The sequence below is a fragment of the Chinchilla lanigera genome, unplaced genomic scaffold, assembly GCF_000276665.1.
Source record: "Chinchilla lanigera isolate Chin_1 unplaced genomic scaffold, ChiLan1.0 scaffold00004, whole genome shotgun sequence".
Classification (NCBI taxonomy): domain Eukaryota; kingdom Metazoa; phylum Chordata; class Mammalia; order Rodentia; family Chinchillidae; genus Chinchilla; species Chinchilla lanigera.
Genome location: NW_004955405.1, coordinates 41,296,490 through 41,309,580, shown reverse-complemented (window position 1 = coordinate 41,309,580; position 13,091 = coordinate 41,296,490). Strand labels below are relative to the sequence as shown.

Below are 13,091 nucleotides of genomic sequence, written 5' to 3'. Positions count from 1 at the left end.
AGGACATCTAGGGGAGACACTCCAGACCCGATTTTCTCCCCGACGTGCGCTCGTCACAAGCTCTCAGGCGGGATCTGAGTACTGGGGCTGGAATAGCAAACACCCTGCAGTGGGCGGCTTTCCCTGCAGTGTTCGCTGCTCGAGGTTTCCCATGTCTGGCGGGGCACTGAGGACTGGGCGAGGGGGCTCTGCGGGTCTCGCTTGCGAGGGTGGGAACTGCCGTGGGAAGCTCTGCTTTCAAGATCTGGTCACCTGCCCAAAGGCTGCGCCTCCATGCTGTCATGCCCGGGACATGGCTGAGCATGAGCCGTGGGGAAACTGTCTGCTTACACCACCTCCTTCTCTCCTGCCCCACTGGACACGGCTGGTTTTAGCGAGCCTCCCGTGTGTGTAGAGTGTGGTCTCACAAACAGCCCTTCCCTGAGTCCTCTCTCCCGGACCGGAGCGATAGCCACTAAACACCTGCTGAGGAGGCCGGGGCGCAAGGTCACCTGCAGAACCAGGTGGCTGGAAAGGGAGGTGCATGGACAGCCAGCCACAGCGTCCCCATGTGTCCCCTCGTCAGACACAGTAGGGAGAAGCCACAGGGCAGGAGAGGTCATTCAGCAGGTCATGCACAGGGGCTGGAAAACAGCCCACCCTCAGTCAGGGAGAATCGCGGGTGATTGAAGGACTCACGCAAGATGGCCAGAAAAAGGCCCTGAGGAGACAGCGCCCTTTCTCCCAGCAGCTTATGACAGAGGACTGGGGCAGCATCTGCAGGGCTGGGCCGCTCCAAAAGTCCTGAGCACGTGTGGATTGGAGCAGGGCCTGGTGGTCGGGGAACAGAGCAGTCCTTCCTGGCTCCATTTATCAGAATAGAAGGTTTCAAAGTAGTCACGGTGTCAGTGGTGTCTGTGTGACACCTCCACTTCCGCTTTCATCGCTTACCAAATTGATTCGGGTCTCCTCCAGCTTTCTTGTGGTTTAACCAAGCGTTTATCAGTCTTTACCTTTGCAAAGCACCAGCTCTGCCTCCCGTTTCTGTGTACTGTGCTTTAGTCTCTAGCTCACTAGTGTCAGTTCTGCTCTTTGTTATGTCTTTCATCCTGTTGCGCTTGGTTGGGTTTGCTCCTGTTTCTCCAAGATCTTGGGAGGCATCATTAGACTGTTTTCTTGAGAGCTCTCCGTGTTTTTGCTGTAGGAACTCAGAGCCATACACTTCCCTCTCAGCACTGCTTTTGCTGGGTCCCTGACTCTCCTACACTGTGTCTCACTTCATTTCATTCTAGGAATTTTGAAATCTGTTTTTAGATTCTTCGAGGACATTCACAGTGAACTGGTCAATCTCTGCACGTTACCGCAGCTCCTGTGGTTTCTCTAGCTGTTGATTTCTAGTTTCAGTCCATGGATAAGATGGAAGAAGTTGTTTCCATGTTTTGTGTTTGTTAAGGCTTTCTTTATGGCCTACTTTTGAAAGACTGTAGCTTTTGTTTTTTATTAGCAGCTTCAGCAACAACAAGCAAATGAATCTCTCTCCTCCCCCTGGGAGTAAACATCGAAGCCTGCTCCAGGCTGCAGGGACTGGCCACGCACAGAGTAAGGACGGCCTTCGTTCTCCGGCTTCAAAGGGCTTTCCTCCTTACAAGGCTCCAGATGGACTCGAGGCTTTGACACCTTTCTCAGCTCCAGCAAGAGACTAAAAGCCACACCTCCAAACTCAGATTGTTGCCCGGGCCCAGAAAGAGGACTAACGCCCAGCTTTGTGGTCACAGGGAGTGAGGCTGGGGTCTGAGCCCCTGTGGGGTGGGAGTCCCTGGAGGTCACTGGGGGAGGGTGCCTGGCATTAGGAGCCTGGCCCAGGTCCCATCTCGTTTACCAGGCAGTGAAGGACCTGGCTTGGGATGGAAGCCCAAAGCTGACTTGGGAAGGATACGCCCCAGTCCAGAGAGGCCGAGCGGACCAGGCCCTCTCCTGTTTGGCTCCGAGCCCTGCTGAGCGTGACAGTCAGGGACCTCAGGCCCCCAGCAGTGTGCAGAGAGAGGGCATCCTGGGCTGCAGGTCCAGGAGCTGGCCACGCACCTCTCACCTCCCTTCCACCCAGGGCTGGCAGTATGGCACCGTGTCTGCAGGCCAGGGAGCACCCGAGCAATCTGTCTTCTGCGCCTCTGTTCCCCGTGACCGCCATACCCTTGCACACTGGTGGGTGAGAGCCAAGTCCTTACTCCGTGCCACGCTGCTGCTCTCCACACAGCACTCACCAGGACGACCGCGCCGGGAGGAAGCCACCCTGTCCTAACAGCTCATCACAGACACTGTGGCCACAGCTATCTGAGCCAGAGGGCGCCGTCTTCTCCTTAAACGGATCGTCCGAGTGATCTGATCCTCTGAAGCAGCAGAGCGGAGCTGGGACCTGCTTTCCTGCCGTCACTCTGTAAAGGAGGGATCGAAACGGTGCTGGTGCTAGGAGGGGCCCCGAAGGGTTCCAGCTCTGCCCCCTCCTACTTTCCAGCCTCGCTGTGTGTATCTCAGTTGCCCTCCTGCACCATGGAAATAAAGGCCTCTGGTGCAGGGCGCACTGTGAGGACTGAGCCCACACACCTGGGTCGGAGCTCACCAGCTCCACAGGCCGGAAACTGCCCTCGGGATTTCAGCGACAGAAAAGCAGCTCTGAGGCAGTGCAGAGGGGCGGGGGCTCAGGGCTGCTCTCCTTGTGTCCTTGGGGACACAAGATGACAACAGCTGACAGCCTCGTAAAGGTCCCTGCTGAGAGCTCAGAGCAGAGGACGCTGGGGTCCCTGGGGGCTTCCTGGAGGGTGGCTGTCAAGAGTGTCAGGAGTCAGCGGATCCCTGCGACGCTGCCTAGGGCGCTATCACGAGCCACAACTGGACCTTGGGGACCCGAGGAGGCAGGAAGGGGCCCTGGCCAGCCAGTGACAGGACGGGACCGCAGTACCAGGGCCCCAACTCTCTACTCCCCACCCCCGCTGCTTCCTCCCACCTTGCTGCAAGAGAGCCTCTGCCCCTGACCTGGTGCTCCCATCCTGGATTCGAAGACCCAGGCCGGTGAGGAAGCGAGGCCTGGCCCCTGTGCCAGACTGAGGCACAGCTCAGGTTCCCCTCTGAGTGCCGTCCAGCACACACCGCGGAGAGGTCGACGCGCAACTTCTCGCACCCGCCCTCAGGAAGGCCCTTCCCGCTGCATGCGCTTCCTGAAACCCATCTTCTTCCTGTCCAGAATGAAGACTCATTTTTCAGTGTCGGAACTGCCTCGAGCTACTCCTTTTCTTCCCAGCCGGTGAGGCTCTGCGGACTATTTCTCTTCCTTCGGTAGCAGCTAAGCAGGAAGAGCAAATTGATCTGCTGCCTCACTAACTTGATGAGGATGAATAGGGCGGCAGGCTTTAATGAAATGCCGTACGGCAAAAGGAAAAAATGAGGGCTGGGCGTTCATTAAGGACTTGACAGGAGATCCAGCAAGATTGATGCCGCTTTCTAGGCCAGGGTGATTTATTTCAGGAGCGCGAGTCCTGATGCTGTGAGGGGTCTTTATATCCTCCCCTCTTTACTGCTTGAAACTTTTTCTGTCAGGCGGTTTGGCAGGGTTTTCTTGAATGCTTCCTGGGTTGGGGACCCCACTGCCCCTCACTGCCCAAGGCTGCCGGCTGGCGGCTTGCTTACACTCCATGAACCCTGGCTCCCAGAGGAGGCGGCACCTGGATAGCTGGAGCACCGCAGCCTCGGGAAGGAAGCGGGTTCCTCTTCCACCTGGGAGCTGTGAGCCTTTGCATTTAGGGCGCAGGACTGATCACCCACGCCTCCCCCTCCAGGCCAGACAGCCCAGCTCCCTCGCTGTGCCTTCAGCTCTCGGCTACTTCCTCCAGACAGAGCTACAGCTTCTCCATGACCTTCATGACACACAGGGAATGTTGGTTGTGTGCGTGGTCCCACCGTCCGTGGCGGCTCCCTGACCGTGCAGCCCCCCCACCAAGAATGCTGGAACTCAGGCCGGGGCTCTGGTTTGCGGAGCCGGGAGACGCGGAGCTTGCGCTGTGCCTGGAGTGGGCCAGTTCTGGTGGCAGCAATGACAGCCCCAACCTCACTAGGACGGCTCCAGGTCCCGGTTTGTAAGTTGTTCCTGAAGGCTGCGCTTTGATGCCTCCCCAGGCCCTGTCAGCAGGTGTACCGTCCTCAGATGTCTGTGGATACACCCCCTTTATATTGGCCAGAGCTGCTTACTGCTCGGAGCCTTGCTCGGGACATGTTGTGAACTGTAGGTACAACTCCTGCAGCGGTCAGTCCAGTGTGCAGCCGAGAACCGTCACCGCCTCATTCTAGCAACCACACTTCCCTTAATGCAGCCCATAGCCAACGGCTCTCCTCTAGGCAGCTGCTCCACCCAGCTGACGTAGGTTAAACTCAGTGGTCCACACATACCTCCCATCCCAGGGGCTGGGAGTCATTCCTTGGTTCACGGAATTTCTAGGAAAACAGACTTTATTACCTGTTCAACAGCAAACGGCCTGTGCTTCCTCTGCTCCTCACCCAGGCCTTTGGTGCATGAGGGATTCCTTGGAAGTGAAGCTAATGAGGGTGTGTTTCTTCCCCTACCCTGGGGCGCCATGGGGCCCAGCCACAGCCTCAGGGTCACCTGCAGCCCCTTCATTGTCTCCACCCTGGGCTCTGCTCTCTGGCCTCTGCTCCCCGGGCTCCTGACGGGATGTGAAGGGGACTGAGCTCTGGCTCCACTCCCAGGGGCTACATGAGCTGCCTTGAGCCCAGAACAGAAGGAACGGGAGCCTCCTCCCCCCCTCGCACCCGAGGGAGAGGAGTGGACCCAGGCCTTCGAACAAGCCGCAGGCCCCAGAGTCTGGCTTGGCGTGAGGGATTCTCCAGACTGCTGCAGGCCCAGGGAGTTTCTAGCATGGCTGAAATGTCTTCGTGGGGGTGAAGGAGAAACTCTCCCGAGTAACTCCAGGCCGGGTCTCCAGACAGAGGTGATACGAGAGCCTGGGTGGTGGAACTGCCCTCCACCCCCTGCTGCTCAGTGTGGCCAGGCCCAGTAGCACCAGCGTCAGCTCAAACCTCAGCCCTGCCCGCCTCACCCTCCTCGCCATGTCGGAAGGTGCTGGGACCAGGTGGGGCGGGGGCCTGGGTCCATCCTCTACCCATCAGCTCCTTCGAACAGCTGCAGGATGAGGAGCCGGGGCCCAGTGCCCCGCAGACAGAATCGGTGCCAGAAGGTGAGGTCTTGCTGCTCCCCTTCCTCACACATCATGCACCCAGTGAAAGGGCTGTGGCTCAGTGGTCCAGTGCTTGTCTGGCAGCTTGAGGCTCGGGTTCCATCCACAGGGACAGGGAGGGGGAGCGAGAGGAGGGAGAGGGGAGTGGAGAGGGAGAGGAGAGGAAGAGACAGACCCACACGCGTGCGCACACACACCAGGGAACACTAATACTACTCAGCAATGAAGAAGAATGAGCGCTTGGTACACGCAGCACCTTTAGAAGGCGCTTATTATCGTTTGGATCTAAATGTCCCCAAAGGCCAGCAGGGGAGCTTTTGGGGACTGATCTTGTCATGAGGACACTCGCCTCCTGGACAGATGACTCCTTGGAGGACTTTGCAGCTAAGTGGTTTTTAGGAGGTGAGGCTTTGTTGAAGGGCGTGACCTTGGGCACACACACGGCCCTTCCTCTCTGGTTGTCCTCCCTTCTGCTGCTGGCTGCTTCGAGCTGAGCAGCTTTCCATTCCCCACGATGTTTATCACAAGCAGAAAAGCCACAGAGACCACTTACCATGGACCAAACCTCTGAAACCGTGAGCCGAGGTAACCCTTTCCTCCTTTGACTCTCTCTGGTGTTTTGCCACAGTGACAGGAAGCAGCCATCTCAGGAGCACTGGGCTGAGTGAGGAAAAGGGCCAATCTTGAAAGTCCTCTTGAAAGACCTACACTTACAGAATGTCTTTGAAATAGCAAAATTACAGCAATGACGAATGGATGACCGCTGGGGGTCGGGGACCCAGCAGTGGAGGAAGGGGGCAGGGCTGACTAGGAAGGCTGACCAGCACAGGCAGACCTGTGGCTGTGGAATGGAGATTGTGATGGTGTTCATATGAAGTTGCATGTGATGTCACAACTCTAAACACACATGCTGCATCAGTGTCCATTTCTGTTTTGTTTTGTCTTGGTGGTTTTGAGATGGTTGGAGGCTGACCTGGGACTTGTGACCCTCCTACCTCAGTGTCCTAGGTGCTGGGATTACGGTGTGTGCTACTGTGCCTGGCTGTACCATGTCCCCTTCTGGCATTGATGCTGCAGTTGGCTCACATAAGCTGTCTCCACTGGGGGAAAAGGAGTGGGCAGTGGGTGGCCACGTTCTCCTAAGATGCGGTCTTCAGAATAAAGCAGCAGGGGAACCTCGTCCTGGGATTGCGTTTGGACCTGGCTGGGAGCCTGATGTATAGAAGCCCTCATTGCTCACTCTGGCCCATTCTGGAAGTCTGGTCACAATGCTCCAGCCCACTGAATGAGGTGAAGGGAGTGCAGCAGACCCCAGACCCAGGACAGAGCTCAGAGCTGAGGAAACAGGTCCAGGATGCAGGCCAGGCCTGATCAGGGTCCTCATGCAGCAGGTGGCAGAACAGCGTAGCACCCTTCTCTCCTACCAACTCTCCCCCGTGCAGCTCACATCTTGGAGATCCAAGGTGGTACTGAAATCAGAACTCATCCAAAAGCCACAGCCACCAGCGGATCGGCAGGGCATCTCTCATAATTGCCTATTCATGCTGAGGGGTTGGCTTTTCAGATTCGGAGCTAAACTGGGAGCTATGTCCCTTCGAGGGACATGGCTATCTGACTGCCTCATCAGGGATGGCAACAAAGGGTGATGTGATTGCTCAGTACAAGTTCTATTTTTTCTACCAAGCAGGAAGTTCAAAATCTGCTGAGTTATTTTGAAAGAGGCTGGAAAAAATAGGCACGGAAACGGCTTCTGCAATGGCCCTGTCCAAAGACATGTGCTGCTTTGGCCAGAGCCTGGGCCCAGGTGGAGGGAATGGGGCGATGTGACACATCATCAGGGAGCATGTGCAGTGCCAGGGAGGGGGTGATGATAGCCACACACTTGAGCGGCAGCAAGGGACATGTGGGTTCAGCTGAGACTCGACGGGGACAGCAATGGTGGCTTCCTGAGTTGACATTAGGCCCCGAGACTCCCTCCTCCCTCTGCGCAGAGCCATGGGCTGTGACCCGGGACCATGGCTGTGACGCTGGCCCTGGTGGGTGTGGACCTGTTGGGCCACGTGTGGTGCCTTGGACCTTAGAGGGTCACCGTGGGAACCTCCTGTGACAGGGTCACACATGACAGAGTCACATTCCTGAGTCAGCAGGAATTTGGAAGACCTTGCAACCCCAGTATTCAGGGAATATTATATTTCCAGGAAAGGAAAACCAATGGGCTTGGCTTCCACTGACTTAAACATTTGTTCTTTACTGACTGCGGGAGGCTCCAGGTAGGGGACTTTCTCTATGGCCTTGTAGTAGGCAGCAAACCTTGAGAAATTACTGTTGTGGAACATTCTAGAAATGAGCCTTCCTTTCCGGGTGTGAACAGAGCCTCCTCCCTTCTCACCCTTGGAAGCCTGGACATGCCTGTTCTGTGCCATCAACAGTGGGCACCCATGCTGAGTCCTCCCTTCATTCCCAGAGCACCCCGTCAGGAGCTGTGGATAGCTAAACCCGAGTTTCCAGAAGGAAATAGGTCCATGGATTCATCTGTCTGTGAGGCTGGTGCACTTCTGACCAGATCGCTTCCAAAAACCAGGTAAGGACCTCGTCCCATGTCTCCCAGCTCACAAGGAGCCCATCTGGTTTGGTTTGGGAAGGTTTTCAGGTCAGAGCTGGGTCCAGACCCATGGGGAGGGCGCCGGGAGAAGGTGCAGGGGCCATTGGAAGGGAAAGTGACACTTCAGTGATTGCCTCTGTGACCCAAGGTGGCAAATGTAAGGCTGCAAGGCTAGGAGAGATGAGTACCAATGCTGAAGACAGGGACCCCAGGGCTGCTGCAACAGACTGTTTTTTCCAAGGGCCTTTTATCCCCTTTGCCTGGAGTTAGGTAAAGGAAGCTCACAGCTGGACAGTGAGCTCAGGGCTCTGCTCCCAGCAGGAGCAGCACATTTTGCCTAGGGCTTTTCAGGGAAAAGCAACATGAGATCCCATGCGGAACAGCCAGACAGGACCGGAGGGTCGTCCCTCCAACCCTGCCCATGCGGACTGGACTTCCTCCCACGTGCCTCTGCTGGGGCTCTCTGTGGGCTACTGGGGCCCTAGTCCCCACGGACGAGGATGCTCAGGTGTGGCAAGCATGAGCTAATTCTGGGGGTGTGCAGGGAGCTAAGGGACCCTGTCCAGGCAGCTGCATGCAGGTGCAGTTCTTCTGGGCTCCCATTGTGAAAGGAAGACCTATGGGGGGCTTGAGACAGGAACCACTCCCCAGGGGCCCTGTCCAGGCTCAGCAGGCCGAGACGCCTGTAACAAAACTGGCTGTCGCTTCCTCAGATGATGGAGACCACAACAAACCAGGCTTGAACAGTACTTAAATCAACCAATTGGCTTTTCATGTTTACTTGTGAGTCTGTCCAAAGCCTAGACGGCTTGTCTGGAGATGGGCAGCACACTCATAGTAAGTGAACCTTTGTGAGTCACTGGTCCCCGGTGAGGCCTGTAATCTTGGGTAAAGCTGTGAAGCCTCAAAAGATAAGACAAGGTCACAGCCAAGGACACCTGGATCCAACCTCAACTAGATAAAGACTAGCCTCAGGCATCCACTCTTGGGTGGATTAATTTAAAACCGTATTTGGAGAAGTCCTTGAGAAGTTCCACCCTTCTTGAGTACTCCTCTCGCTTCTTCTGCTAACTAAATATATATGGGCCACCCAGAGAAGATCTTGGTCTTAGCCTCGAGAGAACTTTGAATTCTGTGAGAGAGTGCTGATCCTCCTGGAACCTTGAAATCATTCCATTTGCCTCTTTTATTTAGCCTTCACCCTACACTCATCGGGGGAGATTGCGGACCCGATCAGCCTGCAATAACTAAGGGATAACATTAACCTGATACTCAGGAACTGAGTCAAATAGCTCTCTACCCTGAGGCTACACAGAGGGTGACACCCAGTCAAAAGTAAAGCGCACTTTTGCTGGCCTGCGCCCTGGTGCTTGGCTGCTTTGGCTGCCTCTTAAAGCAGCAGAATTGGACTGCGGAGAAGCCAGGGCGAAGACCTGGGGAAGGCATGGGGTCGGCCCTGTACCTGGCCCCTGGCTCAGTTCTGGGGACACCCGGCAGGTCCCGCGGGTTAGCCAGGGGACTCCTCACTCCAGGGGCTTGCCTAGGCCAGAGCAGCACCCCCCACACTTGGTCTGACCTTAGCAACAGCTGGTTGCTTACCTCTTTGTACCCCAACTGCTCCCTGGAACACTGCCGCCATCCAGGAGCATGAACTCACCTCTGTCCTCGGGGACACCGCTTGGAGAGTCTTTTCTCACTGCCCCACCCTCCGAAGTGTCCCCCGGCTGCACACTCGAGGGACAGGCGAGTTCTCCAAGCAGGCAGTAGATACCAGCACGGGACCCAGCTGCCTCCCACCTGACAGGAAGCATCCCCGCCAGCACCAGGAGCACCTCTTCCGGCCAGCGTCTTCCTGTGCCTCGCCTGCCCACCGTCCAGGCCCTGAGCTGAGGGGAAGATCCGGCCGGAGTCAGGAGGTCCAAGCTCACTCACACCACACAAAGGAGGCACAGCGTGGGAAAATCACTTCTTTAATGACCGAGAAAGCACACCAAACTGTGACAGAAGCCCGGGTGGGAACTGCCCAGGTACAAACCCAAACCCAGAGGCCCCGAACGCACACCAGACATTCACAGAGAAGTCGCCAGCGGTGGGGACTCCTGCGCGGGGCTGATCTGAGGGCTTCGCTGTGGCACCCCCTCCTGGGGCAGGACAGACTCCTCCTTCCTCGGGGGACCGTGGGGCCAGAGAGGTTCACAGATGATGGTGGGGAGGAGAAGCCGCGGCTGCATCACAGAGGCCAGTGCTGGGGACGGACGACAGACACAGGCCACGCGTGGAACAGGACTTGGCTGAGGGCGCAGGGGGCGAGTGGGAAGGTGGACTGCAGCGCCTCAGAACCCGGAGTCTGGTGCAACTTCCCACAGGCATGCTAGGAAACGGGTTTGTCAACCAGACCGTGCCACCCCAAAGGGTAAGAGTCATTCTCCTAGTTTTAAACTGTACGTATCTAGGTTTCAAATTAAAGAACAAGAAAAAGGCCGCAACTCAGAAGTTATTGGAATATTGTGGCACTTCACCAATCTCTTTTGCTTATATATAATATATATATGTATATAATATATGGCAGGCGAACAGAACCCTGTTGATATAGACTTTCGTTATAGAGAATCCAGACTGTACACTGTCAGAATACAGAAAGTACCTCCTATCATACATGGTTCATCTTGAAAAATAGTCTAACATAGTCATACTCTCTGGCTAGTAACAAACTATTAACATCTTCTGAGAATACAGCAAAAACTCTGAGTTAAGACTAAATTCTCTGACGTGCGCCCCCCGCCCCCCAACATCATCTGTGAACGCATTTCTGTAAAAGCATCCTGGGTTCATTCATGATTAGAGAAGAAATGGATATGCGTGTGTCACCAGGTGGATTTCTAAGCAAGAACTGATGGGACATTTTTACCTTGGCAAAAAATGAAGCACAAACATAACATCATACAGGTTCTGGCTCATGCAGATGCGTGTTCTGTTATGTGGGGTGTCCTATCCTCACCCCGGAACCACGATTAGCATGCATGTGGTTTCCAACTACTGGACTAGAGAGAGTTTGGCAGTGCACCCCTTCTGTGTGACCGTGATCACTAAGGCATGATTATTTCACCTTGTCCAGGGTGTCAGTGAGAACTTGCTGACCGTGTGTTTACATAGGGTGGACCTGCGGCTGACTGTTTATAAAAGAAGAGAAGAACCTCAAAACACAGATCCCTAAACACAATTCAGTTGAAAATGAACTGTTAAGCTCTTAGAAATATATTTTAAACTACAAGACTGCCCTGTTGTTGTTATAGTATGAACAGTTTTAAAAAGTTCCCACCCCTAAAAATGGGCCAAATGATTTCCTCATTATGCATAACGGCCTCATCCATGAGCTCCCAGGTTTGACCTCTGCTCAGCGCAGCCTCCGAGGTCTCAGACATGCGACACAAACACTTTGGGGTCGGCATCGGTGTCAGACATACGACACAAGCGCTTTCGGGTCGGCACAGTCTAGATCAGCCAGGAGCCTGAGCAGCCTTTTGGTCTCAATCCATCCAGGGGACAGTGGCCCCAGGGCTGGGTTGGCTAGGTGGCCCCATGTGGACTGGAGGCACCGCACCGCTGCACCCCACTCTGTGCCCTGAGTTCCAGCAGGAGCGCACAGGAGCTGAGCTCACTGGTACAAGAACAGCCGAGGCCGTGGAGGTCGCTCCGTGGCCGAGCCACAGATGCCAGGTGGGGTCGCGTGCATCAGTGCAGCCAGCGCGGAGGGACGCTGGCATTCTCGGGCCACCTTCACACACTGGACACTCACACCACGGAGCCCTTGGAGGACGACAGGTGGATGGACTGAATCCTGATGGCCAACGTCCTCTGTAAGTCCTGGAGCACATCCTGGCCCGCTCCCTCACCGTTTTTGTCGTAGAGGAGCTGCTTGAAGGCTTCGTTTTCGATGAGGACCATCATGTTTTTGAGGAAGTAGCCTTCACAGTAGGCGGAGAGCTCCGTGACCCCGAGGAACTGCGAGAGGGAGCAGACGCCTTGTTACACACGCGAGAAAGGTGGCCGCCAGCTCGGGCCCCGCTGCAGAAAGGACAGGCCCTCCCGCCTTTGCAGCACTGACTTCCAGGCCTTGATTTATAGGTGGGGAAACAGGCTGAGCGCTGCCTATCCCACAGCGCCCCTCCCCATCTTATCACAACCAGCACAGGCTGTGTACGTGACTGTCACTCAGCACAGGCAGTGTAAGTGGGGACTAAGCACAAGAATTGCATTTGAGGTAGTGGGAGACATGTATTGGATGGTGGCTGTGACCAGCCGCACGCCTGTCTTCACACAGCTAACACCGGCAGAGGTGGAGCTGGAGCTCCCACCTCCTAGACTAGAGGCTGCCGAACTGCAGGCCCGTGGGCCAAGTGTGGCCCACCACTTGCTTCTGTCAATAAAGTTTTATTAGAACACAGCCACACCACTTGTTAACATATCACGTCTGGCTGCTTTTGCGCTGCAGAGGCAGAACGAAGTGGGTACAGAAGCAGCTGCATGGTCTGAAAGTTGAAAATAATGATGTGGTCCTTCATAGAATGTGTTTGCTGATCTTTTCCCAGGTTATAATTTTTTTTTAAGCAGTAGGGACCAAGCCTCATTAGTTTCTTATATTCTGATGAATGCAGTTCCTAGGAAACAACCAGGCTGTGGATCACAAGGCCGACTGCACTCTTCCTGGGCAGAGTAAAGCTCACGTACAGAGAAACCAGAATCATCAGCTGACATGCCTGCGCATGCATGTGTGTGGGATAAACCCAGGGCCTTGTGTATGTGCCACAAACACTCTTCTGCTGAGCAATACAGCCGCCTGGAAAAGCTTTCTTGTTTTGTTTTGTTTGAGACAGGGTCTCGCTATGTAGCCCAGGCTGGCCTTGAACTCACGGCAACCCTTCTGCCTCATCTTCCAAGTGCTAGGATGACAGGCATGCGGCACCACACATGGTTGGAAAAGCTTTCTTGAGCACTGACCATTGCTAGAATTATTTCAGATGCTTGTTAGGGGAGATGGGAGGGGACACAAGGTTAAGAATCTGTTTTGGAGGGAGACAGATCTGGGCTCCAGGCTCAGGGCTGTGCTCCTGAGTGTGCCCGCAGGGCCAGAGGGCAGGGCTTGAGCAGAATCCGTAGCCTGTGTTCACAGCGAGCTTATTCACAGGAGCCAAGAGGTGGAGCAAGCCTCCGACAGACTGACACAGAAACAGTCTAGAACACTGCTTGTCCCCAGAGCGAGTCTCAGG

The 13,091-nt window shown here is 55.4% G+C and overlaps 1 protein-coding gene across 3 annotated transcripts in view; it reads right to left on the bottom strand.

The window, feature by feature from the left end:
* Positions 1 to 9,777: 9,777 nt before the first annotated feature.
* Btbd11 (BTB (POZ) domain containing 11) overlaps positions 9,778 to 13,091 on the bottom strand; it is a 176,668-nt gene continuing 173,354 nt past the window's right edge. For 2 of the 3 annotated variants that reach the window (XM_005374638.2, XM_005374637.2), the window contains one exon: positions 9,779 to 11,826. In XM_005374638.2, the coding sequence (XP_005374695.1) occupies positions 11,617 to 11,826 (210 nt within the window). In that variant the 3' untranslated portion in view covers positions 9,779 to 11,616. Of the gene's footprint in view, positions 11,827 to 13,091 lie in introns of all 3 variants that reach the window. The other variant, XM_005374639.2, reaches the window with a different exon arrangement.